This window comes from Cuculus canorus, chromosome 16 (assembly GCF_017976375.1).
Source record: "Cuculus canorus isolate bCucCan1 chromosome 16, bCucCan1.pri, whole genome shotgun sequence".
Taxonomy (NCBI): Eukaryota; Metazoa; Chordata; class Aves; order Cuculiformes; family Cuculidae; genus Cuculus; species Cuculus canorus.
The window spans coordinates 8599004-8623676 of NC_071416.1; the positions used below are offsets into that span (position 1 = coordinate 8599004).

Here is a 24673-nt window from a genome sequence, read left to right on the forward strand (position 1 = left end):
GGGAAAAGCTCTTCTGCAACTGGATCCCGCTGCCAGCTACTGCCTGACCCAATGGCAGCTAGAACCGGCTGTGCCGCTGGATTCCTCACCCCAGCGTGTCCAGGGCTAAATTTGCCAAGGTCGGGGGGCAGCAGCCCCCTGGGTATGGGGTCGCGCTGCTGTTGTGCCCCTTGAGATATTGCTGGCCCTCGGCTTGGTCCTGGTGTCCTGTAACCTGTGTGGCCAACCAGAGGCTGTGGTGTGCGCGTGCACGCTCATGTGCACGCATGTGTATTTGTGTGCACGTGCTTGTGTGCATGCGTGTATGCCTGCATGTTCGTGTGCATGCATGTCCATGTGAGTATGCATATTCCTGAGCATGCGTTTGTGTGTCTGTCTGTCTGTGTGCATGTGTCCAGCTATGCCTTCCTGCTCATGCGCATGCATGTCCACTTGCACACGCATGTTCCTGTACGTTTGTGTGTACACTTGCCTCTGTGCACGCATGTCTGCGTGCACGCATCTTGCCGTACACACATACTTGTCTATACTTGTGTTTCTGTGTACATGTGTTTGTGTGTCCATGTTCCTGCGTGTGTGCGCGCAGATGCAGGGGCACGAGGAGCCCTGTTCCTTAGGTAGGAGCCGTCGTCGGACCCTGCACCCATGGGACTGCCTGCAGAAAACCCTGGCTCAGATGCGCTGAGGTGATGCATGTCCCCCTGGGAATGCCCCCACTTTGCGTGTCCGTGCTGGGATGGCCCCACCGGGATGGCCCCAGCGTTCCCTATCACTTTCCCTGGCAGCTGCCACTTGGCAGCTCTGGTTTCAGTGGGAGCCGCAGCTGAGCCCGTCTGTTATGTGTAGGGAGCAGGGATGGAGGGGAGAGTGTCCACTGCCCCCACCGGGGTCTCCTGTGTGTCCTTGCATGCAGGTGGGAGCTGCAGATAGGCAGCTGGGAGAGAGGGAAAACCAGCAGCACTCTGGGATGGGGAGCCTGGGAGCCCTGGGGGCTTGGGGGTGCAGGAGTCCAGGGCCTGTGGCCACATCAGGATTGTTGCTGCTTGCAGGGAGTGGAGCGAGGCTCCCCATCCCCTGTTTTCCATTTTGTAATGACCCCGCACAGCCCCATGGATGAGCATCTTTTGGAATTGCCAACGAGGTGACATGCTTTAATCACTGATAATTAATGAATCCCTCGGGACAGTGTTGAGGGCAGCGTCTTGGGAGCCTCCTCGCTGCCATATGCGCAGCTGGTGCTGGTGCTGGCACCCTCCAGCGGGTCACACCGTCCCAGTGAGGAGGACCTGCATCCCTGCATCTCTGCATCCCTGCATCCCTGCATCCCTCTTCCTACTCCCAGGCACTGGTCCTGTCCCCCAGGAGCTGCGGTGGGGCTTGGGTGGCAGTCAACTCCTGCCCGGGGGAGGGGACACTGGGCCACCCGGGTGTCAAGGAGGCAGAGGGGCCTCAGTAGCTGCCACTGCTGCCGCCAGAACCCAGGGCTTGCTGGCATCCAGTGGGATGGGTGACCTGGGACCCAGCGGGGCACCACCATCCCCCAGGGGTGAGGGTGCTGGGGGAGCCCCCACCGGGCTGCAGGGGGACAGGGACACCAGCAAATGGGGACAGGGACGGGCTGTAAGCGGGTGTCACCAAGCTCTGTTTTCCTTGGGGCTCCCCAGGCTCCCTATGGCCTGGGATCCGTCTGTCCCGCCCTGTCCCATGGTCTGTCTGTCCACCCTTCTGTCCCAGTGCTGGCATGGGGGATGGGTGCTGCCCTGCTCCCCCCTCCCCCGATGCTTGGAAAATAAATATCAGAGTAAAAAAATAAAAGTGCCCCCAGCCCAGCATGCTGCTGCTCGGGACCAGGTGGGCGCAGGGCTGAGGTGCTGCCAGAGACCCCAGCTGCTCAGCACCCCGCTTTGCCCCGGCTGCCCCTCAAAGTGCCCTTAGGGTGGGTTTGGCACCTCAACAGCACCAGGGGCAAGGGGACTCAGCCCCACAGCCCACTTCCCCCTCCTGCACTCCCATCTCCTCCCTACCGCAGCTCAGATCCCCCCAAAACCCACCCCCAAGACCCTTCCCATCACCTCCCACCCCCCATCCCCATCCCAAACTGCAGCCCCTGCCCACCCGTGACCCCTCATCCTGCCTATCCCAGGCCTTGCCAGTGATGCTCTCAGCCCCGGCACTGGGCTGCCAACCACCCCAGCCTGGGGACGGTCCCTCTAGGATCCCTAAAGGTTCCCTCTTCTCCTCCCATCCACCCCTAAGGGCTGGAAATGCCCAGCCCCATCCTGCAAGGAGCAGTATGGATGCTGCCGTGTGCCTGGCAATGGCTTGGGCCATGCAGGCAGGATGGGAAGGAGAGATGGCACTGCCCCCTCGTGTCACAGGGGTCCTGTCCCCACCAGTGCTCCTAATCCCCTGGGAAAATGTGGGACGGAGGGGGCTCTGAAATGCCCTCAGCCATACAGAATAGGCAAAGCCCCCGCTGGGCCCCGGAGCTGGGCTGAGAGTGCAGAGGGTCCTGGCAGGGTTTTGGACCCCCATCCCTGGGTGAAGGAGGTGGCATGAGGAGCTGGGGGTCCAGGTCCTCTCCATGACATGCAGGATCTTGGAGGATGGGATAAAAAAAAAAGAGTGAAAAATAATAACTGTGGGAAAAGCTTCCCTTCAGCAGCCGGGAGGGCTCAGTCATCCTTTCTCCCACCTCCGTGCCAGGCTGGTACTGGCTGTGATGCCATCCCGGCTGCTGCTGTGCTAGAAGCTGGTGGGTCGGATCAGCATGCGAGTGCCCTTCAGGGAGTAGCTGGGGCCCTGGAAGTGATGCCAGCGGATGCCGTTGAGCTTGCGGATGTTATGCCGGGCCGAGTAGTAGATGCCGTTTAGGTTGGAGAGGCCGCAGGCGTCAAACCACCAGCCTGCGAGGAAGTATGGTGGAGGGTGGCACCCTAGGTGGGAACCCATGGGTGCTGCATGGGGGTCCCTGCTCCCCACTCACCTCCCGACAGCATCTGGGCGCACTTGCAGAGGCAGTTGTCATTGTCGGCGTCTCGGGTGCTGAAACGGGTGCCCTGTAGCGCCAAGCCGCTCTGCTGCCCAGCCGTGCCGCTGTAGTCCTGTAGCGAGAGCCTGCACAGCATGGCACGACCACCCTCAGTGCTGCTGGGGGGTCACAGAGACCCTCAGCCTCGCTCAGGGAGGTTGAATGATGTGGGATGCCATGAGCTGAGCAAGGGCTGCTATGGAGAGATGCAGGCAGAGCTTCTCCAGCTTGGCCAGGGTCTACCACCATGGTGGCCTGTCCTGGGGATCCCCAAGTGTGGAAGTCACGCTGTGTTGGGGCAGAGAGGATCCTCCCAAGGCTCCTCCAGTCCTCTTTGCTGGAGGCTGACTCATTGCATGCACAGGACGCACGGTGCAGGGGATCTCCAGGGTCTGTTCCCATCTCCAGCCTAGCACCAGGACCCCCACTGCCAGCCACCCCTTCTGCCAGACCAAGCTGGGGCTCCTGGGAGACCCCGCTGTCCTCATCAGCCGGCAGCAGGAGCACAGCATCCCGTGGCCACGGCCACCAGCTGGGATGAGGAATCATGGTGCAATTTCATGCATCAAAAATCTACTTTGAGTTCACAGGAGCCCTCGGAGAGAAGATGGAGTGGGTGGCAACAGCATTGTCCCCGGGCACCTGCAGAGGAGCTCTACCAAGCTGTGAATCCCAGTGAAGACCTATGTGATCCCACACCAGGCCACATACCTCCCTGGTGACCACAGCCAGCTCTTGCCACTGCTGCCCATGGGGCTTGAGGACAGCTGGAGGTGGGAATGTCCACCTAGAGCCTCTCTCTTACCTGTAAAGCTGCTTCTCACTCCCCAGCTGGAATTTCCTGTAGTGGGCATAGACCTGGCCTCCCTCCCAGTCCCATAGCTCGATGCGCAGGGCGTAGGGTGCCTGGTTCGTCAGGAGGTGCACGGCCTCGTTACCCAGCCAGTACTCGCCCGCCGCGTCCCCGAAGCCCTGGGGGAGCCATGGAGTGGGGTGAGCATGGGATACTCAAGATGCCTCCAGTGTGCCCCCCTCGCCCGGTGGATGCAAACCTGCTTGTACTCCTTCCAGGTCCTCTGGAAGCTGAGGCTGCCGTTGGCACGGAGCTGGATGACAGTCCAGCCGCCGTGGTCTGTCTCCATGTCACAGAATGCCTGCAGCGGGAAGAGCCGGGATGGGGAGCACAGCAGAGTGACGGGGGCTGGCTTGAGGTGGGCGGCTGGGTGCAATCCCCCAACGATACTCATGGGTGGGCTGTGGGGGTGGCTTTAAAATCAATTTTACCCCCCACTCCCACCTTTGCCCTTCGCCCCCTCTGCAGACCCCGAGGCATCTCAGTGCCCCTGGCCAGACAGGGTGGGGGGCACTGCCCAGCAGGAGAGGTTGGAATGTGCCCATCCTGCCGGGATACCCGCTGAGGTAGGGGTCCAGGGGGCACTGGGGACAGCAGTGTCCCAGGAACTGCGCTGGGGGCCCCTTTCTGGGCTGTGCTCACCTTTTTTGGCTCACTGAGGTTGGCGATGTGGAGGGTGTAGACCCCGCTGGCACGGATGCCTGCCCGGCGCACCTCGGTGCAGTCCTGGAATTGCTGTTCCTGCCCAGGCAGTGGGGCTGAAGCAGAGTTAGGGTGAGACAGCAGAAACCCCATCGGTGCCGCAGCCCCGTCTGGTTTTGTTGCTCTTCCCACTCCCTTTGGATGCTTTTGTGCCCCTGGATTATTTTTCTTTCTTCTGCATCATCTCCCTGGGGCTGAGTGAGGAGTCAGGGATGCACTGTGGCTGCCGCCAGCCTAAGCCTGGGGATTTGCTGTGGCTGGGGACAGAGCTGGGACATGAACCCTCCCCTGGGGGCTCGGAGGCGCTCCTGGGATCTAATCAGGGCTCATTTTTGGGGCAAAGTCACCCATACCTGAGCTGAGCCCCTTCACGGGGGGCTGTGAGGAGCTCCCCCTCTGCCCACATGCCCCGGCTCACCTCTGCCCTGGGAGACGAGGCGCACCAGGCTCTGCACTGACTCGAGGATCTGGAGCTGTTGGCGCTGGAGTAGGCTGGTGTTGGCACTGGCAGCCACCAGCACCTTCTCCAGCTCCTTTATGGTGCCGCTCTGCTGGCTCACCAGGCGCTGCAGCTTCTCCTTCTCCAAGCGGGCCCCTGCCAGCTCCTCCTGGTGCTTTGTCTCCATCTCCAGCACCCGCACCTCCAGGATGCTGAAAGGGGGAGACAGTGCTGATGGGGGGCCATGCCCGTGCCGAGCAGCTGGGCAGGGAGTGGGTAGCACAGTGGATCCCGTCCCAGCTGCAGAGCCCCAGCATGTCTGCAAGGACACAGAGCTGTCCCCGTCCTCTGTCGCACCCCACCTGGCACCTCTGGGATGTCCTGAGCCGGGAGGAACCAAAGCCCAGGGGGCTGTGCCAAGGCTGCGCAATCCCCGGGGACCCCAGCCAGCCCCTGGAGGGGTTCAAGCCCCCTCAAAGTGCAGTTGTACTCCTGGGGTGGAAGAGACCATCCTCCTCCCGGGGTCCAGGGGCTGTGGGGGTTCCCGGGTCGCCCCGGGCCCTACTTGTTCCTGTTCTGCAGCTTGTGGATCTCGTTCGTCTGCAGCAGCAGCTGCTTCTCCAGCTTGGTGGTGGACAGGGAGTTCTCCTGCAGCTGCGTCTCAATGCGCGATGTCTGGTTCAGAACCTGCCCCAGGAGCAGAGGGGAGCATCGGCGTGAGCAGCCAGGGCCACGCCAAGTCCTCGGTGTCACTGGGCTCATGGCTCCCTGGCACACAACCCTGGTACCGGTGCAATAAACTGTGCAGCACCTCGGGCAATCACCCCTCTTTAGCAACAGAGAAACTGTGTCACACACCGTGGTCCTGGGGGTGGTGGGAACAAGGCGACACGTGCACTGTGTGCCGCAGCCAGCCCCTACCTGGGTCTCCACGTCGCTGAGCTTGCGGCTCTGCTCGGCACTCTGGTTGAGGAGGGTGCTGCCAATCTCCAGCATGGTGGCCGTCTGGTTCTGCACCGCCGTCTGCCGCAGTTGCGCCATCTCCGGCTTCGTGCTGCTCTGGATGTAGCTCTCCAGCTGCGGAGGGGAGGGAGGACACAGTGGATCATTCCAGGAGCTCTCCAGGTCCACCCTTGGCACCCTGGCTGAGCCTGGCACAGCCCCCAGGCGCATCCCTGGGAATGTTTCAGCGTGGCACGACCCATCTCGGGGCCATCTGAAGCCTATCAGGAGGACAGAGCTGTGCTCGCCATGGGGGAGCATCCCTCTGGCAAGGGCTGCCAAGATTCCAGGGCTGTGGTGCCAGCAGGATTCCTGGTGCTGGGACTGGGCATGGTTTTGGTGTGCCCAGGTCTATTGGCAAGCTGGGGCTTCTGCCCAGCTGGTGTGGCCTGTGCAGAGCAGCCAGGCAGAGTGGCCATCGGTATTGGCATTGGCACCGGCATTGGCATCAGCTCGGCTGCCAACCCCCAGCCCCTGCTTTCCCAGAGCCAAGGATGTAGAGAATGGGGGCCAATACCATCTGGGGGAGGTGGGTGTCCAGCCCCCCCCGTGCTGCCCCGCCACGGGGAAGGGCTCCAGGCTGGGAAGAAGCTGGTGGACACAGCTGAGATGTTGCTTCCGCTTCCACAGCCCGCGGGGGAGTCGCCTTTCCCCAAGGCTTTGCTATTTCTGGTGATTCCACCATGAGGTTCCCATTCGGGCCCTCCCCAGGGTGATGGCCTTGGCAGGGGCTCGGTCCCTCGGCGGGGGCCACGGGGAGAGGAAGGGGCCGCGCTGCCACCCACGCTGGGAAAGCGGCCCCGTGTCTTTCGGAGTGAGGGGATGGGGGCTGCCCTGCTCCTTCCACCCCACAGATACCCCCCGTCTCCACGCTACCCCTGTCCTGCCCCCTGCCCATATCCTCCTGCATCCCATGAGGCTGTGGAACAGACAAGACCAGGAGGGGTGGGATGCGGCTTTCTGGGTGGTGTGGTGGGCAGGCAGCGGGGCTGGGATGATCCGCACGGACAAGACAGGACTAGCTGGGGTGGGATGGGGCTCTCTGGTGCGGATGCTGCCTGCATCCTAGTGTGTCCCATGAGGTTGTGGACCAGCTGGGACAAACTGGTGTGGGATGGGGCTCTCTGGGTGGTGTAGTAGACAGGCAGTGGGGCTGGGATTATCCACATGGAAGCAGGACAGTGTGCAGGGCTGGGGTGATCCACATGGGAGCGGGACAGGGTGCAGGGCTGGGGTGATCCACATGGGAGCGGGACAGGGTGCAGGGCTGGAGTGATCCACATGGGAGCAGGACAGGGTGCAGGGCTGGAGTGATCCACATGGGAGCAGGACAGGGTGCAGGGCTGGGGTGATCCACATGGGAGCGGGACAGGGTGCAGGTCTCCAGTGTGCACTTGTTTGCACATGATGAAATCCCGCTGGCAGCAGCGGTGTCCCATTCCCTCCTGCCCCTGTTCCCTCCTCCCCAGCACCACCAGCAAAGCCATTGCCCCTCCACGAGGGCTCACGGGGGGCAGGAGGGTCCTGGGGCTGTGCACTCTGGCCAGCATTGCCTGCACCCCACGTCCCCTGGGATTTTCCCTCATAGGGAGGAAGTGGGGAAAGGTCAGAGAGCCACGTCTGGAAAACATTTCCCTGAGCTGAGGGATTGCTGGAGAGTTTCCCTTTAACCACGTCGTTAATCTTGCAGCCTCACAGGGCTCGCGGAGGCCTTTTCTCCCTCTCAATCTTGCCTTTTTTAAAAAAAAAATAAACATATCTAGGAGCCCAAGGGCAGTGTGGGCCCGTGGAAAAGGTCAGGCTGGCACAGGGAAGGCTGAGCACAGAGCAGGAATCACCCCAGCAGCTCCCTGGGAGTGGGGGCTGGAGGGGGGGCACAGCATTCCCGGTCCCAGGTGGCAGAGGGGACCCAACAGGGACAGACTCTATGCCCAGGGCTGGGAAGCTGGGAGCCCTTGGAAGCTGGGATTGCCCTTCCTTCAGCCATGGGTGCTGGGGTGAGCCAGGTTTGTTGGGCTCAGAGGGGTTCCGCTGGTCTCAGTGCTCTCCAGGAAGGGCTGGGGGGCACCATGGTGCTGCCAGTCACCCCAAAACGCTGCCCTGGAGCAGGAGCAACCCTGATCACTCCACTGTCCCGGTGCCGGGGCCGCTGGCTGAGGGTGCCTGAGGGGGTTCTGGGAGATCTGCTGGGTGCCAGGAGCTCTGTTGATGACAGCAGGACCCCAGCCACCAGCAGAGATCCTGGGACAGGGCACGGCAGACGGGGATGTGATGTTGTTTACAATCTGTCCCCAAACCCGATGTCTCCTTCAAGCCCCGGTTTGTTTGTTCAGGCCTGGAGTCCGACCAAAACAAGCGTCCCTGGGCAGCTCCGCTTAAATTAGAAAAGCCAGGGAACAACAGGAAAAAAAGAGCTGCAAGCTGCCTCTGAACAGAGGGGCCATGCTGTGGGATGGGGTGGGATGGGATGGGGTGGGATGAGGTACCAGCTACCCAGCGCCCCACTGCCTCCTGCACTCCCAGGGTGTGGAGATGCCAGGGCACAGGGATCCCAGGTTGCAGGAACCCCAAGGCAGGGACTGCAGAGTGTAAGGACCCCAGGGCAGAGAGATCCCTGGAGCTCCAGGGCAGGGACCACAGGGTGCAGGGATGCCAGGGCACAGGGACCCCGCAGCGCAGGCACCCCAGGGCTGTGCTTGCACAGCAGACCCAGCAGGACCCACAGCGACGGGGATTCACTGCCACCAGCCAGGTGGCTGGTTCTGCCGGTCCCTCTGTGACAGTCGGTCTGGCTCTCAGCAGAGCTCGGGCTCGGCATTTTCCCAGCTTTTGAGGAATCCATCATCTGGGATGGCTGAGGGTACAGAGGACCATGTCCTCGCTGCCCTCCCTGTCTCCCATGGCCAGGAGAGGCTCCCCAAACAGTGTGGCTGTCACGGGCCACCCCCAGGTCCCCTGCTCAGTGCATTTGGCCCCAGCCCCAAGCACGGCAGGGGCTCAGCACGCAGCAGCTCTCAGCGCTGCTGGCCTTGCTCAGCCTACATCAACCACGCTATTGGGGTGACAAGGCATGCAGCTCCCTTTGCACCCCCTCAGGACATGGCCAGGATGTGGATGCAGCTGTGCCGGTGATGCCGCTCGGCTGCAGGGTCAGTGGTGGCCAGGGCTGAGCCCCTTGCACAGGCACACAGGGTCCTGCTGCCTCGCCAGAGTGCAGGATTTGCAGCTCCCCAGGGAGAGGTCCCTCGGGACGAGCTATTCCTGGGTCTGACGCAGGCGGCTGCGCTCGGCAGATGGGGGCTCAATCAGTGCTCATGAGCCCCCGGGAAGGAAGCACTGCTTCCTGCTGTGGGTGGTGGGGATGGGGTGAGCTGAGGTGGGGGGCACCCCCACGGGCACACAACCCCTGTGGTGCAGCACCCCACTGCCCCCCGCCTCTCTGTCACGGGGTCATCCCAGAGCCATGGGTCCCACTCAAAGTCTCACCAAGCACCAGGAGCTTTTGCAAAGCCCGTAAGTGGGAAAATGATGAAGCTGGAGAGGTTTCAGTGGCCCCTGCCTTTGCTCTACCGCCTGCCAAAATCCCTCCCAGGAGCTTTCCAGCAGGGATGTATCCTGATCCAGAATGGGGAGCGCTGAGCCCTGAGGAATTCCTGGCACAGCCAGCCCAGCTGGGACCATGAGGAGCCGTGGCAGGGATGACAGCAGGAAAGAGACGCAGCAACAAGAATTGGTGAGCAGCAGCACGCGTGAGCTGCAGCACCCACAGCACCTGCAGCACCCATCCCCTGTGCAGCGCAAATTCTCCATGCCAATGGTTCAGGATCAGGCCCAGGTAGCAAACCTGCAGAGGAGACGCTGACCTGGCTGACCTGGCACAACCCCCCCACGCCCCCGGCTTTGTCCCCGGCAGCTGGGAGTGAGAGCAGCAGCCCGTGCGAGGATGCTGCACGCTCAGGTGCTGCAGGCAGACCCCCACCCACCGCCCACCCCCCACCCCCCCAGCACCCTACCTTCAGCAGCCACTGCGTGCTGTTCTCCAGGATCCTCTCGAGGTGCCGCAGGCGCTGTGCGGCCCCGTGGCCGGCGTGCGCAGTGCCAGCCGGCGAGTCCCGCTGCAGCAGCGCGTTGGCAGGGCCGGGGGCGGCAGGCGAAGGTGGGCAGGGCAGCGGGTCGGCTTCGGGCAGCACAAAGGTGTAGCTGCAGTGGCCATGCTGCACCTGGTGGTAACGCCGGCGGCCGCCCCCATCCAGTGCCCGTCGCTGGGCTCTGGCCGCGCACAGTGCCATCGTGGCACAGGTCAGGGCCACGAGGCTGAGGCTGAGTGCCTGCATGGCACGAGGGTCGCTGCAGCACCGGGGCGGGTGCGAGAGTGCGGTGCCACAGCCGGGGGTGCACTCGCGCTTCCCCGGCGGCTGCGATGCCGCTGTTCGCTGGGGTGGGTCAGTGGGTGCTCGCCGCCAAGTCGAAATGCTGCGATTTCGGCATTTCCTCTCTCTGAGCCAGCTCCGGCCGCCACGGCCTTTTATCGCCAGGCAGCTGCAGCCCTCATAGGGGGAGAGGGGGGGAAAAAAAGAAAAACAAAGGAAAAAATCTGTTTAAAAACAATACTTCTATCTTTTTTCTCTCCTCTGAGACCACTGCAGGGAGATCAAGTTTCACACGTGATCTATAAATGTCTCGCGCACGCAAACACACACACACACACACACTTGCACACTCAGCCCCTGTCCCTCCCCCGGCCGCACGCACCCGCCGCCCCCATGGCTGTTCTCTGCAGCTCATTACACCTCCCAGGCCAGGCCGCAGCGCTGCGATGCCTGCACCGGCACCGAGCCCTCCCATCCTCTGAACCCAGTGCCCAGTGAGTCCCTCCCAACCAGCCCACACTGGGACCCCTGCCCTCAGGACACCCCATCCCAGGCAGCAGAGCTCCCTCCCTGCATCCCAGCTATTTATAGTGCTGGAGGGAGCCAGGCCTGGATCCGGCTGTTCCGGCTGCCGGGATGAGCCTGTGGGGACCGGGATGGGGGCTGTGTCCAGGCAGAGCTTAGAAGAACCCGGCTGGACCCCACACAGGGTGTGGGGTGCCCATCTCCTGAGCTGGGGGTGTGCGGGGCTGGGATGGCGGGGGGCCAGCAGCCGGGGTCGCCATGGCCACCAGTCTCCACGCTGGGCTAGTGCTGTGCTGGGCTAGTTCTGGGCTGGGCTAGTGCTGTGCTGGGTTAGTGCTGGGCTGGGCTAGTTCCAGGCTGGGCTAGTTCTGGGCTGGGCTAGTGCTGTGCTGGGTTAGTTCTCTGCTGGGCTAGGTCTAGGTTGATTCTCCTTGGAGGTGACAATCGGAGCAGTAGGCACAGGTTGGCACAGGAGAAGGGACTTCCCTGGGCACAGGGATACTCACGTGTCTCAGGAGGGGGTGATTTTCTCCCAGCATGGGGGGCACAAAGATGTTGCTGGCACAGCCGTGGGGCCATGGAAGGGAACCTGCAGCCGTCCTGGTCACTGCGCGATGGCCAGCAACGCTGCAAGCCCCAAAGCTGGAGCAGCTGGTGGGAGCATCGTTTGCACCATCCGCAAGATCAGTGCCCTCACTGTGATCAGCAGCTGCCGGGATCCCTGCAGGGCAGCAGTGCTGGTGACACTGCTCCCTCCGGCCGCTGGCTTGGGCACTGAGCGGTGCCGGTGGTGCTTTAAATAAAGACTCTAACACAAAACATCTCCCCCAGCCATCCCAGAGTCTGAGGACCAGGGCAGGGTCCCCATCCAGGAGCCACAGCCTGCAGGATGCAGGACGGTGGGATCCCATGCTGGTGGCTGCTTTGCCCGTCCACTTCGTGGTTTGGTTCTGGTTGCGTGCAGGAGGGGGTTGGGGGGGGGGCGCAGCTGCTCCCCACACCTCTGGCAGTGCCAAGAGCCGACACAGAGCTGGGCTCTGTGTCCACCGCAGAGGGGCTGGGGGTAACGCCGTGGCCACAGCCGCATCCCTGTCTCATCCAGCGGCACCTCGTGGAAGTGAGGAATACAAGGAGGTGAAAGGATGCTGGAGGTTTAATGCATTTATTTGACATTAAGCGAACAGAGGAGCTTTGGTGACTGGGACCAGCTCGATGCTGACACCCAGCGCTCTCATCCTGAAGGGTCTGTGTGGCCCCTGCACCCTGACACCTTACTGCCAGACCCTGCTTGGAGTGGGGATAGGAGCTTTCACCTGGCAAACCCCCATGTAGGCCCCCAGCATCTGGGGCAGCACTTTGAGCAGAACACGTTAAATATACTCCTAGTCCTCCATGCCTCGCCAACAGACGCCTTCTGCAGGAGATGTGAACACGGCAGCCAGCTTGGCAGGACAGACTGGCACAGTGGGGCTCAGTGACCCTGTGCTGTGGCCCAGGTGGCATTTGGGAATGGGCTGTGGTGGCTGCTCCGAGTGCATCCCAGTGGGGGATGCAGGAGGCAGCAGCATCCCCAGCCCCACCTCGCTCTGACAGCTGCAGTTGCACGGTGTGTGCCCCTGCCCTGGCCAAACAAGGCCATGGTCACCCCAAATTCCCGCACCTACATCCAGCCAGGAAGAGGAGCTCCTCCAGCCAGCCCTCTGTAGATGGCAGGAGTTGGTCGTGGGGACGCTGAGCACTAGGCAGGGTTGCCACGAGCAGTTGCATAGTCCCCAACAAGGTCCAAATCTGGGGGTCTCCTCACCCTTTGTGCCAGTGGCTGAGGATGAGGTGACCCTGCCCAGCATGCAGTGCATCTCTGTGACACCTCAATACTTCCGTGGGAGTCACCGTGGCCTCAGGGCATCTCCCAGCCTTGGAGAACGACACCAAGGCAGGCATCATCTTCATCAGTGCCATCCAACCCCATCCCACCCAACTGGAGCGAAGGAAGGGACCAAGCAGGCTGGGGAGGGGAAAAACCAGAAAAAGAAAGAAGCCACCCCCTCCCCGAGCCCCAGGGTACAGCTTTGGACACTGCAAATTAGATTTTCTGAAAAGGAAATGTTTTACAGGCCATAAATTGTCTCAAAAGAAAATGGGAGCGGGGAGGGGGAGGAAGAAAATTGTGCAATTTTTTTTGTGGATGGAAAAACAGGGGCAACGTGGCTGGGGCAACGCGGTGGGAGCTGGTCAGGAGCTCTCCATGCCGACGGCTGGAGCTCCCACCCAGCTCCCACCACGTTTCCCCTGCTCTCATGCCAGTGCTGCTAGGTACCCGTCTGTGGTTCTGTCTTTGGCTTCTTCTGTCGCTTCTTGCCTTTATTTTTGGGTTCGGTTTTCTCTGAAACAGAAAAGGAAGGAGAAAGGGAAGGGTCACTTGGTGGTCAGGCAGCAGGAACCAGCTCAAGCCCCATCCGTGGGTTGTGGATCCTGTACCTTCCCTTAAGTGGTAGCACAGGACCCTCTTCTCAGTTTGGTGGTTCCCAGAGCCATCTCCAGGTCACCAAACATCAACATGGGTCTACAGGATGTCTGGTTGCGCTGGTGGCATGGGTAGAGGGACATCAATGTGTTGTTCCTCCAGCTCCCATGGCTCCACTGGGAGTCCTGACTCCGCAGTCTCCACGAACAGGTTGGGGCCAACTCAACCAAACTCAACCAAGTAGCGCCAACCAAGAACTGGGGATGCTGGAGCAGGATGGAGGCTGCACCAACACCCCACAGGGATGTTGTGGGCAGTGTCCAGTGCCGCTCTCCCCACGCAGCCCCAGTGCGAGGAGCACAGACACTGTGACGGGCTCTGCATGTACCGGCGCTGCTGGGGCCGATCCTTTCCGAGGGCTCAAGCTCTTTCCCTGCCTGGCTCTGTTTTTCAGCTCTGATCTCCCAGACAGTTGCCACCCACAGAGGAGAGGGCACAGCACGAACACCAAGCGTCTGGACAGCGTGGCAGACACACAAGGCAGATTTACAGCAGCGTGAGTGAGTTTGTGCCTCGGCCAAGCGTGGATGCTTCTCTCCTCCAGCTGCCCGAGGACGGCTCAGAAGTGGTGGCACAAATCTCTCATCACACAGTCGGGTCCCGCTGCCTTTCCAGGCTCGCCCGGGCTGGAGGTGTCTCGGCTGCATCAAGTGAACTCCCTGTCCTCCTCCAGCATCTGGATCCCATAACCCAGCACTTGGCCGGGCGAGCAGGAGCCTGGGAGCGAGGGCAGATGCACGCTCCGACACGGCGGGGATGCCGAGTTGCCAGACACAGAGGGGCTGCCCTCTCCTGCCTGCCCGGCCCGGGCAGCAGGCACTGCTCGCTGGGCACTGAAGGGATTTCCCTCTACCTCCTCCATACCAGACCTAGCTCTGGAGCTGATCCCAGCTGGCAGCCTTGAGCAAGGGGCCCTGCCATTCCCTGAGCCCATCACCGTGGCCTCAGAGCTCCCAGTGTGCAGGAAAGGACGCCCCGGCAGACCGAGGAGGCTGAGCGCCTTCCCAGGGTGCCGTGGCTTCCCTGTCACCCCACAGTGCAGGGCGCCTCCAAAGCGCCATCACGCAGTGCCCACTGCCAGGACCTGCCGTGTGCCAGGCAGAGCTGGGCACGGGCATCGTGCCGCAGACACCCGCCCGGCGCCACGCCACGGGACACCGTGCTCCGGAGCAGCCTGTTCTCCCATGCCAAACTTGCCACATCAAACTGTCACCAACTCCCCGGGTCCGGAGCCGGCGCAGCCGGCAGGGAGGAGACCATCCCCAAAATCGATGCCACCTGGCGCCCCGAAGCTGCGAGCTGGGGCCCCGGCAGGGATGGAAATCGGCTCCTCCGTGCTGTCAGCAGGAAAATATTATTTATGACTGATGGTGCTGAGATGAAGCCGCTCGCCTGGCTCCATGGCCCCGGCACGCACGCTTTCTGTTCTTGCCCCTGTTCTCCATCCCTTCTCCATTCCCCCTCCAGTCCTTTCCCCGCTGCCCTCGGTGCCTGCCGTGCTGGCGGTGCTGCTGGCGTGTCTGATGGCACACAGTGAGCTCTGAGCTGCAGACCTCTGCACGGCTGGGGCTGGCGGCTCAGATCTCCTTCCAGGCCCTCCAGACCGTTATCTCATGCAATCCCCCTTTCTGTCAGTCATTAAGGGGAGATTTATTAGAAGAGCTTCGGTCCAGCCGGCTGCATCCAAAAATTACATTAGCTGCCTCTTGGTTCCCATCGCCAGCCACACATCCGCATTTGCACTGCCCGGCCAGACCCTGCGCCAGGGCTGGGTGCTGTGCAGGAGCAGGGGCAAACGCCTGGCTGGACAAGCTGCGAAGAAGGATCCTGTGCTGGGGGTGTCCCTCAAAGTTTTGAGTGTCAGAGATCCCCTGGGTGATGCCCTTCAGCTCCACCAGCACTGATGGCATTTTAGGGGCTCAGATGTTTTTGCAGGAGCCTCCCCCGGGAGTCTCAACCCTTGTCGTTCACAACTGGGAGGCAGAAAACCCCAGCCATGCTTTTCTCCTTGCAAGCGTGGCAGGATGGGATCTGGAGCTCGGCAGCCTCGTCCCGCCGTGGTGGCTCACGCCAGTATCTGTCCCAACCCAGCGGTGGACAGGGATGCTGGCCGGTCCCCGGCAGTCTCAGGGGCTGCAGGGTGGGAGCAGCCAGCCCAGTACTGCCCGCAGGAGCCCCCACCATCCCCACAGCCAGCGCCAGCGCCGGGGCTGCTCAGCACATGTGTCTGAGACAGCAGCTTTCTCCAGAACTGCATGGTTACAGCCACCGGCCTTGGGATGCTTGAGAGATGACAACCAGGCTTGGCAGCCACCGCTGCACCCGTGCTGCAGCCCTCCCTCCCACCGCACATCTCGGGGCTCGCTCCAGAGGGGTGCGAAGCCACCCCTGGGGCAGGTGGTGTGATGCTCACCTCCCGGGCAGTGTTTCCTCATGCGACACTTCCTCATCTCCTGCAGCGCGGGGCAGGCAGCCCCCTCCTCCCGAGCGGCCCCCGAAACCTCCCGGACCCGCGTCTCCACACCCCACTTGCAGCCGCACGTGCGGCCCTCGTGGGTGCAGGCGCTCCACTCGCTCCAGGGCCCCGGCTCGCACATCTCTGCAGGGGACAGGGACGCGGGATGGGGACGGGGACCACACAGCACCACGCACATCCCCAGGGAGCGCAGGCGTGGGGTGCAGGAGCTGCTTACCTTGGCACTCGCGGGTGCCGGGCAGTGCCGTGGTGCTGGGGGGGCACTGCCGAAAGCACTGGCCCTTGTGCAAGTAAAACTTCTCTTTGCACTTCATGCAGAAGTCTCTGCTGAAGCAGCTCTCGCAGCTGGGCGACCTGCACTCTGTGGGGAAGGAGGGCTGCTCAGCTGAGCCCCAGGGCCAGCAAGCATCGGCCCCGGTAGCCACAGGGGACCCTGTGCAAGCCTTGGGGGGCTCCGGCTGCAGCTCCCGGCAGGGAAAAGGGGAGGAAAACCCATGTCTGGGCTGCCCTTGGCTCTCGCCACTGTCCCTGGCTCCATGCAGCCAGGGATGCTGTGGGAAAAGCAGCCATTGCCCTTCCCGTGACACTGGGACCCACAGGGTGGTGAGGGGACATGGGGACACTGGGAGGAGTAGGGGACCCCGGACGTACTTGTGCATCGGTTGACCTCCAGCCCCCGCACGCCGAAGTAACCGGGGGGACACGTGTGGACGCACATCCCGTACTGGCGGATGCCGTCCCTCCAGATGAGCAGGAAGAGCCGGTGGTGGCAGGTGATGCAGCCGTTGTCCTCTGAGCACAGGACGCAGCCCGTGCAGTTCTCCAGCAGCCCGGCACTCGCTGCGGGGACAAACGATGGAGGGGGGCTGTGACACCGCTGCAACACACGTGCACGGCACGGACGAGGTGCTGGGGAGGCCCCCAGCCCCACAGCAGCCCCTCTCCGACCCTCTCCCACCTCTCTGTAGACGCCTTCCCAGCTCCCCCTGCTCCTCAATTCCCACCTCTTCTCCCCAAATCCCTCCCTCTGCTCCCCAGATCCCACCTCTGCTTCCCAGATCCCACCTCTGTTTCCCAGATCCCACCTCTTCTCCCCGAATCCCTCCCTCTGCTCCCCAAATCCCCCCCTCTCCCTGGTCTGGCAGCTCGGGGACGCGCAGAACCATCGCTCCCCTCTGCACTCAGCTCGGGCATCGCCACCTCCATCACCCCAAGACCCAGAGCCAGGGGTTTGCCCCATGCCTGGCTGTGCCCAAGGGTGCCATCCCGAGCCCTGCTCCTGCGCCAGCCGTGCCCACCCCATGGGAGGCATCTGAATGTGAGCAGAATGGCCTGGGCGGAGGGTAGAAATCTGCTCTGACCTGGGTTAATTAGTGGATGCGTGTTAAGTGTCAGGGGATAAAGAGCGTTTTGGAAACGCTCAAAGAGAAGCCAAGATAAGGATCTTGTTGCTCAAGAGCAAGGAAGCCTCTGCTGCCTCCCAGGCTGCCTTTGCTGTGCTCTGGACCTGCAGGATGGTGGTTGGCCCCGAGGTGGGCTCTGCTCCCAGGGACAAGGATGGGGCACCAGCCCCTGCCACCCCTCAGCCTCCAGCAGGGCCTGCAGAGACCCTGCTGACCACTTCTACTCCCTGAGCCAGAACCTATGGAGACCCCCCCACTGACCACCCCTCTTCCCCACATTGGCTCCCTGCATCCAGAGATGCATCCTGGAGAGATGCTCCTGGCACAAGGACACTTGGGGAGCCTGGTAGCTGGGTGCCAAGCACTGGTGAGCACCCATGCTCAGTGTCTTTTTGTCCCCCCAGACTTGCCTGGGCAGCTCCTTAAGGGGCCACCAAGCTCCTGCACACAGGCGGCCGCTGCCTGTGCACTCCCAGCCGTGCTGGGAAGCATTTGCTTGGCTCTGGCACTGCGAGCCCTCCCAAGTGCTCCGCAGCGAAGGCTCACGTTGTGCAGCGGTGCCACTACCAGCAGCACCGGCGTTCCGTGCTCTGGCTCAGGCTCCATCTGCCAGCAGATCTGAGAGCATCAGGATGGTTTTTGCACATACCAAAGGAGTAAGGAGGTGACAGAGTACAGCCCAGCACCCATGGTTGGCAGAAGAAGATATAGACCTGGGGTCTGAGCCCTGCCCTGGAGCAGCTCCAGCCTCCACGGAGCAGAAGGGGCAAGGAGGAGCCAGAGGAGCAGGACACAGGCTTCAGCCCTGGAAGCCATCACTGGCATTGACCCTCTGAGCCTCTGGAGCTGGTGGCACAGGGGCCATTGGTGGCCAGGATGGAGGGGCTGGTGGAACGCAGAGGTTGGTGATGAGGAACCCTGGGGAAGATGCTGGCAGATGATGCCTCCCAGTCCCGTGTGCTGCTCCCTGGCATAGCGTTCCTTGGCTTGAGCTTGGCCCTGGGGCAGTGATGCTGTGTAGCTGTCCCCAGGCTGGACGATTCCAGCCCCTTTGCCAGGGACCAGGGGTCAGATGGGAGGCACAGCAGTTCAGAGGACAGAGCAATGGGGTTTGGAAGGGAGAGCACGGGGTTTGGATGGCAGAGCAATGGAGTTCAGATGGGAGGCACAGGTGTTCGGATGGTAGTGTGGTGTGATGCAGCCAGGAGGCTTTCTTAAAGCTGCTGGGAGCGCACTGAGGAAGCACCTTGGATCCATTAAGTTGTTATGGTCTCCGTTACATATTTACCAAATGCTGACAACATTTCTGTTCTTGGCTGAAGCTGCAGCGGCTTCTCTGGAGACCCAGGGATTCATGAGCCTCTTTCCCTCCCCTAATTCTTTTCATGGGATTTTGGGTTTTTTTGCAACTCTCCTCCCAGCCCTCATCTGGGGCAGGGAAGGTGGGAAGCCCAGTGCAGACTCCGGGGTCTCATTCCCATCATCAGGTTCAGAAATAGCCCCGTGGTGCAGAGCTGGAGGAAAGCTGGGTTGGTCAGGTCCTGCTGCACCCTTGGGGCTGCTGGCATGCACCTCTGCCACTGGAAGCAAGGCTGGGGAGCAACCGTGGAGCTGGTGGAGGGCTGTGCCACACAAAGAGATGCAGTTTGCACCAAAACCAGGGGACCGGGGAAATTAGGGACACCTGATGTCTTCATTCTCCCTGCCTGGCAGCGACTGCAGACATGGGGCTGAGCTGAGCTGGGTGCACAGGGGGTACTGGGGTGCCCCGTGCGTGCTCTCTGTCTGGGCTGTGGTGGACATCAACACGGCATCAGCTATTGCTGCCTGCTCGAAGCCCAGCTCTGCCTCCGGGGGCTCTGTGGGCATCGGGGGGCTCCTGGGCACTGGGCTGCAGCAGAGCACGGCTGGAGGCAGCTCCTGGTGGCAGTGGGGCAGCTATGGGTGCTGCAGTATCCCTCTCGGCTCCCAGCCCCCAGAGCCCTTGCTGGTCCTTCTGCACTGGTTATAGAGGTGAGACCACACATGTTCAAGGCAGGGAGCTGAGCCCAGACCCCTGGGTGCTGCCAGGTCCTAAGGGCCCTGCACATCCCATGGCATCAGCCTGCTTGGAAACAAATGCCAGCAGCTGGAGCACTGGTTTGCAGCACTTTCTGCTCAGGGAGGGACAGGGCAGGGAGGCAGGCAGCCCCTGCGGAGGCTCTGAGCGTCCTTCAGGAGGTTTTACTCCCCACACAATGTGTTAAGTGGAGAAGGAAAATATTGGAGAACCAGCCTGGTTGCCCCATCCTTGGCTCTTTTGGGGTTTGCACAGCTCGACCCTGTGCCAACCAGCAGCCCCTGTCCCATGCCAGCCCCGAGGGCAGGGCTGACACCAGGCAGGCAACGCCATGGGGTAGGCAGTGCCTTCTCCCCACACCCTTGTGCCGTGCACTGAGAGGGGAGCACAGCAGGTCTCAAGGGCTGGGAGGATGCTTGTTCCAGGCTCCTTCCAGCCCCGGGTGTAGATCAGCCCTGTTTAACACCTGCCCGCTTTGTGCGAGCAGTGCCAGCAGTCCTGACACCGATGGGGGTGGCAGAAGCCACCAGCCCCACACCCCCGAGCTGCCCCACGGTACCTGAGCGGGATGAGCTGGCTGCGCGCACCGTACCTTGCTTCTTCCATCGGTTCTGCGTGAGCATTTCCATGGAGCTGATGAATAACTGCAACATTAATATTATCCACAGCATCTGGGCAGGAGTGTTTTCGGGCAAGGAAGAAATCAAATCATCCAAGCGGCTGGTGGGCTCGTCTCGTGCCAGAGCCAGACGAGGGGCGGTGGGAGGGAAGAAAGCAGCTCTGGGCTCACACCATCCCACCCCAGCGCTGCCAAAGGCTCCGAGCCCTGGTTTGAGGTGGCATCAGCCGGCGAGCCCTGGGCAGGCAGGGGCTGTCAGGCCAGGACAGAGCTCATGGTGGTGGGGAAGTGCCGGCTGCTCCGGGAGCTCTGCCTTTATAGCTGGTGCCAGTCCCCTCCTCACCCCCCCCTCTGCAAAATAATAATAAAAATAATAAAAAAAATCTCTCAGCAGTAACAAAATGACTCGCAAATAAATTGGCTGGAATCCCCCCTGCCGGAACGCTCCAGCCGCCACCTCAGCTGGGAACCGTCCTCCTGTCCCGCCGTGGTCCGACTGTCCCGCTGCCATCCCAGTGCTGGGGTCACGGCGAAGCCCCCTGCGATTTGGGGGGGTGGAGCCAGGGGGGTGACGCTGCCTGTGCCAGCCCCCCGCTCAGCCCCCCGCTCCTGGCCTCTGCAGCCCTGGCTGGGCTGGGGGGGCAGTGGGGGCCCCGAGGCGCTGAGCCCTGGCATGGCCGGGACCGTGGTGGGTGTCCGGCAGCTCCGACTGCGGCTCTGCTTCTGCCCTCGCTGGCCCCAGGGTTGCAGCTGACTCTGATTTTCCAAGCGCCTTGTAACTCACCTCCCTGCGAGCTGCAGGAGCTGCGCTGAGCCGAGCTGAGATGTGCTGAACCTAGTCGAGCTGTGCTGAGCTAAGCCGAGCTGAGCCAAGCTGTGTTGAGCCGAGTCGAGGTGTGCCAAGCCGTGCTGAGCAGAGCCATGTCACACTAAACTGACTTGCACTAAACCAAGCTGAGCCCAGCTGAGATGTGCTGAGCTGAGTTGAGCCAAGACAAGCTGTGCCCAACCAAGCTGTGCCATGCTAAACTGAGCCCCACACTATAACTGAGCCCCACGCTAAACTGAGCTGAGCTGTGTTGAGATGAGATGAGCTGTGCCAAGCTGCGCTGAGCTGAGTTGAACTGAGCCAATCCAAGCTGTGCCAAGCGAAGCTGAGCTGTGCTAAACCAGCCTGGGCTGAGCTGAGCTGCACTGACCTGTTCCTGGCTCCCACACAGCCACCTACACCCCTCACTCCATGCATCTCTCCCCAAAATGCAGCCTGGGGGCTCTTGGTGTGCCCAGAGGGGGGTGCAGGACAGGAGACTCAGATGCAAAACCTTGCTCGTCAGGTACCCTCAGGTGAGACACAGGTGCCAGTGCTGCTGGTCCCCATCCTGGGAGCTCTGTGTGCTCAGCCCATCGTGCTGGCACACGGTGGCTTCTTGGACACACTGGCTTCCCCTGCTCCCCCGACCCCCCTGGGCCAGATGCTGATGCACCCACTCACCCAGTGAGCTGTAGGGCTCAGGGAAATAAAAGGGCCAAGAACTGCCTCCCATCTTTTAGGGTGCAGTGGTTTTACAGGGATTTGCCCCTGTGGGCAAGGCTGGGGCCAGCCAGAGTGGGCTCATTCCCACCTGGAATGCTCTGGGTCTGCTTTATCTGAGAGGGACAAAAGGGCTGGGAGGCAACTGAGCCCAAGCAAACTCACTGCAGTGGGGAGAGCGCCTGTGGGCCTGCAGCGGGTGTATCTGCCCATGCCCTGGGGCACCCAGTCCTGCCCAGGATCAGCCCATCACTGTTACTCTCCGCTCTACCCCTCAGGATGCCTCCCTCCAGCTCTCCCTCCACCAGTCATCCCCCCCACCATCTCTCCTCATCGCTCCCCTCTCACACCACATTTCTTACCCAACGAGTTAATGACTCAGACAACAAAGGAGCCGTTTCAGACCCCTTGGACCTCACCATCGGAAACCAGCAGTAATAACGGTTGGGATTGCTCTAGGATTTTTCTAATGCCAATATGAAATAAATTGGAAAATTACCCATAAAATGCAGGTTTTCACCATCTGGCCCAGCTTTTCTTTCCATAAACTGACCCGGCTTGGGAGGGCTGGAGCACCTCCCATATGAGGACAGTCTGGGAGAGTTGGGGTTCTTCAGCCTGGAGAAGAGAAGGCTGTGGAGAGACTTTAGAGCAGCTTCAGTACTGAAAGGGGTTCCAGGAAAGCTGGGGAGGGGCTCTTGATCAGGGAGTGCAGGGACAGGATGAGGAAGAATAGTTTTCAGCTGAAAGAGGGAAGATTTGGGTGGGAACTTGGGAATAAATGTTTTCCTGTGAGGGTGGGGAGGCCCTGGCCCAGGTTACCCAGAGCAGTGGTGGCTGCCCCATCCCTGGAGGTGTTCAAGACCAGATTAGATGGGACTTGGAGCAACCAGATCCAGTGGGAGGTGTCCCTGCTCATGGCAGGGGGTGGAACGGGATGGGCTTTGAGGTCCTTTCCAGCCCAACCTATTCCATGATTCTGTGATTCTATGACAAACGCCCAAGCCTGCACCCCAGCACCCCTGTTGCAGATCTGTGTGGGCTGGGGGGGGTCTGTGGGCATGGTGACCCCATGTTGGCATGGGAGCTGCCAAAAATGTGGATATGGGAATGGTGGTGGAGATATTTGAGCATCTTCAAAGCGAGGCTGCAGGTGCTGCCTTTGTGCTCGCGGGTGCTGCTGGTGATGGATGGTTGTGGCTACGGATGCACAGCCGAGCTGGCACCTCGGCAGGGCTCACAGCCGCTCCTTGCCCCACGCAGGGCCAGCCCAACTCCCCAGGAGCTGCTTGGGAGTTCTTGATGGGACCTGGAAGGAAAACACTGTGCACGGGCCAGGGAAGCGCCTCATCTCCAGCCATGCTCTCTGGCTGATGGCACGAGCAAGCGGATCTCAGAGAGAGCCCTGCCAGGGCGAGCCTCCTCACAGGACGCTTGTGCTAATTAGGTGGCTCTCATTAGCACTGACTCCTTGGGGATGGCATGTGGCAATTTGCCACGGAGGCTTTGCCAAGGACAGCAGAGGTCTAGGGCATGACTGGTGGTGCCAGGTGTCCCCAAAGGAGCAGAGAAATCCTTTCATTTGCCTTGATTTGGCTATTTATGACTACTCTTTTGAAGACTGCAGTGGGAAGGGATGCTCTGCTGATTAATCAGGTGCCCGTTTGCCCCTCTGTTTCACCAGGGGGTGTTTTGGGGTCCTGTGGGTGGTGGGAAGCCCGGCTGACAGTGCCGGTGACTCACACGGGTGATGTCGGGGAGAAGCAAGGCTGAGGCTGCAGGCGCTGCTGGCAGCTCCAGGCTTCCTCACGCATCCCTGTTCCATGCCAGCACAGAGGGAATGAAATGTTCCTCCTCTCTCTTCCAAAGCATCAGGGAGAAAGTGTCCAAGAAGATAATTTGGAAAGTTTGTTTGACACTTGAGCACGCTTTCATCTCTGGAAAAATCTTGGTGACCCTCCAAGGCAGCACCGCCTGCTTCCCCCAATGCTGGCGTGCCTGGGTGCGTGTCCGGGGCAGCATCCCAGGGGCTGCTTTGAGGTGGCCACAATTCCAGAGGGGACAGTGTGGTCCCACCAGGGCTACGGGTCAGCCAGGGGTGCTGGCGCAGGGATGGTGGCAGGATGGTGGCACGGGGATGCTGGTGCAGGGATGCTGGTGCAAGGATTCTAGTGCAAAGATGCTGGTGCAAGGACGCTGTGCAGGGATGGTGGTGCAGGGATGCTGGTGCAAGGATGGTGACACTGGGATGCTGGTGCAGGGATGCTCCTGGCCGAGGCAGCAAAGCAAAAATGAAATGTCTGGAGCTGGCTGGCAGCAGGGGAAAGAAGACAGCGAGGGGCAGAGGATAGAGGGAATCCCTGGATGAAAGCAGGGTTTTGTCCCCAGGTGCAAAGAACTTCCCACAGCCATGAGGGCTGGGGTGGCTGCTGGGAGGGATATCTTCTCCTGAGCAGGCGCCCTTGTGCATCTCAGGCGATGAATGTGCATTTGATCAGGGGAGGGTTTGAGCGGATGGTAGTGGATAAGGAAGAAAAATATTTGGCATTCCTCTCCCATCATAACAAGCCCAGATGCTTGGACGATGGCAGCCCACTTCCCACAGGAATGGAAAGTCACAGCCGCTTCCCGCGCCAGCTCGGCAGACGCCCTTTCCCCTGTGTTTATGAAATGCCGGCTCCACCTAACGCTGCATCGTGGCCTTCGCTGGGCATCCCTTGGCATGGCTGCTTCCACCTTCTGCATCCCTGGTGGTGGCATTGCCCATGAGCGTCTCGCCGCGGGATGCAGAGCCCAGAGCTCAGCAGGGAAACCCACTGGGAAAGGCCAAACTGCAGATTTACCTCCCGGGCAGGAGCCTGGTGCAGCCGCTGCTCCTCCCTGCATGCTGGCATATTGGGAACACCTGGGCTGGCGCAGCCCCACGAGGGAGGAGAGCTCTGGCAAACGTAATGGGAAGCAGCTCCCACTTGGCTGGAGCTGGCAGGAGCAGCTGGGCTCTGCGCGGTGAGAGGCAGCTCCAGCCTGCCCGGGAGCCCCTCTGGCTGGCACACGGAGCTGGTGGGGCTCCTCAGTGCCAGGATGCTCTCCCAAGGAGGGAGAATGGCATGAAGGTGGCCAAGTCCAACGCTGGCGTCAG

At 61.5% G+C, this 24673-nt stretch overlaps 2 protein-coding genes across 6 annotated transcripts; both read right to left on the reverse strand.

Moving 5' to 3' along the window:
- Positions 1 to 2112: 2112 nt before the first annotated feature.
- On the reverse strand, positions 2113 to 10712 carry ANGPT4 (angiopoietin 4). Of its 4 annotated transcripts, none has more exons than XR_008452546.1 (10): positions 10041 to 10711; positions 5947 to 6102; positions 5591 to 5712; positions 5005 to 5237; positions 4527 to 4642; positions 4084 to 4185; positions 3837 to 4003; positions 2987 to 3117; positions 2696 to 2906; positions 2113 to 2598 (listed from the first exon to the last, which is right to left on the reverse strand). XR_008452546.1 is itself a non-coding variant. In XM_054081179.1 (10 exons), the coding sequence occupies exons 1-10, from the start codon at positions 10359 to 10361 to the stop codon at positions 2746 to 2748; spliced, it is 1431 nt and encodes a 476-aa protein (XP_053937154.1). In that variant the 5' UTR covers positions 10362 to 10712; the 3' UTR covers positions 2113 to 2745. The 4 variants fall into 4 exon arrangements, 3 of the variants coding, with proteins under 3 accessions (XP_053937154.1, XP_053937153.1, XP_053937155.1); XM_054081179.1 differs by having other exon boundaries at positions 2113 to 2906; positions 5005 to 5068; positions 5147 to 5237; positions 10041 to 10712; XM_054081178.1 differs by having other exon boundaries at positions 2113 to 2906.
- A 1435-nt stretch (positions 10713 to 12147) lies between these two features.
- RSPO4 (R-spondin 4) lies at positions 12148 to 20533 on the reverse strand. 2 transcript variants are annotated; one of them, XM_009562650.2, is made up of 5 exons: positions 19977 to 20533; positions 16574 to 16762; positions 16140 to 16283; positions 15860 to 16045; positions 12148 to 13305 (listed from the first exon to the last, which is right to left on the reverse strand). In XM_009562650.2, the coding sequence occupies exons 1-5, from the start codon at positions 20053 to 20055 to the stop codon at positions 13232 to 13234; spliced, it is 672 nt and encodes a 223-aa protein (XP_009560945.1). In that variant the 5' UTR covers positions 20056 to 20533; the 3' UTR covers positions 12148 to 13231. The 2 variants fall into 2 exon arrangements, with proteins under 2 accessions (XP_009560945.1, XP_053937168.1); XM_054081193.1 differs by having other exon boundaries at positions 19944 to 20533.
- Between the last annotated feature and the right edge of the window lie 4140 nt (positions 20534 to 24673).

Excerpts from the sequence above, each read along its gene's own strand:
- ANGPT4 (XM_054081178.1), bottom strand. The coding sequence starts at position 10,361 with ATGCAGGCACTCAGCCTCAGCCTCGTGGCCCTGACCTGTGCCACGATG. Across the intron at positions 4,004-4,083 it reads CCTGGAAGGAGTACAAGCAG|GGCTTCGGGGACGCGGCGGG; the intron begins GTTTGCATCCAC and ends TGGCTCCCCCAG. Across the intron at positions 3,118-3,836 it reads AGTGAGAAGCAGCTTTACAG|GCTCTCGCTACAGGACTACA; the intron begins GTAAGAGAGAGG and ends CATGCTGTGCAG.
- RSPO4 (XM_054081193.1), bottom strand. The coding sequence starts at position 20,055 with ATGCTGTGGATAATATTAATGTTGCAGTTATTCATCAGCTCCATGGAA. Across the intron at positions 16,046-16,139 it reads CGGCACCCGCGAGTGCCAAG|AGATGTGCGAGCCGGGGCCC; the intron begins GTAAGCAGCTCC and ends TGTCCCCTGCAG. Across the intron at positions 13,306-15,859 it reads GAGGAAACACTGCCCGGGAG|AGAAAACCGAACCCAAAAAT; the intron begins GTGAGCATCACA and ends TTTCTGTTTCAG.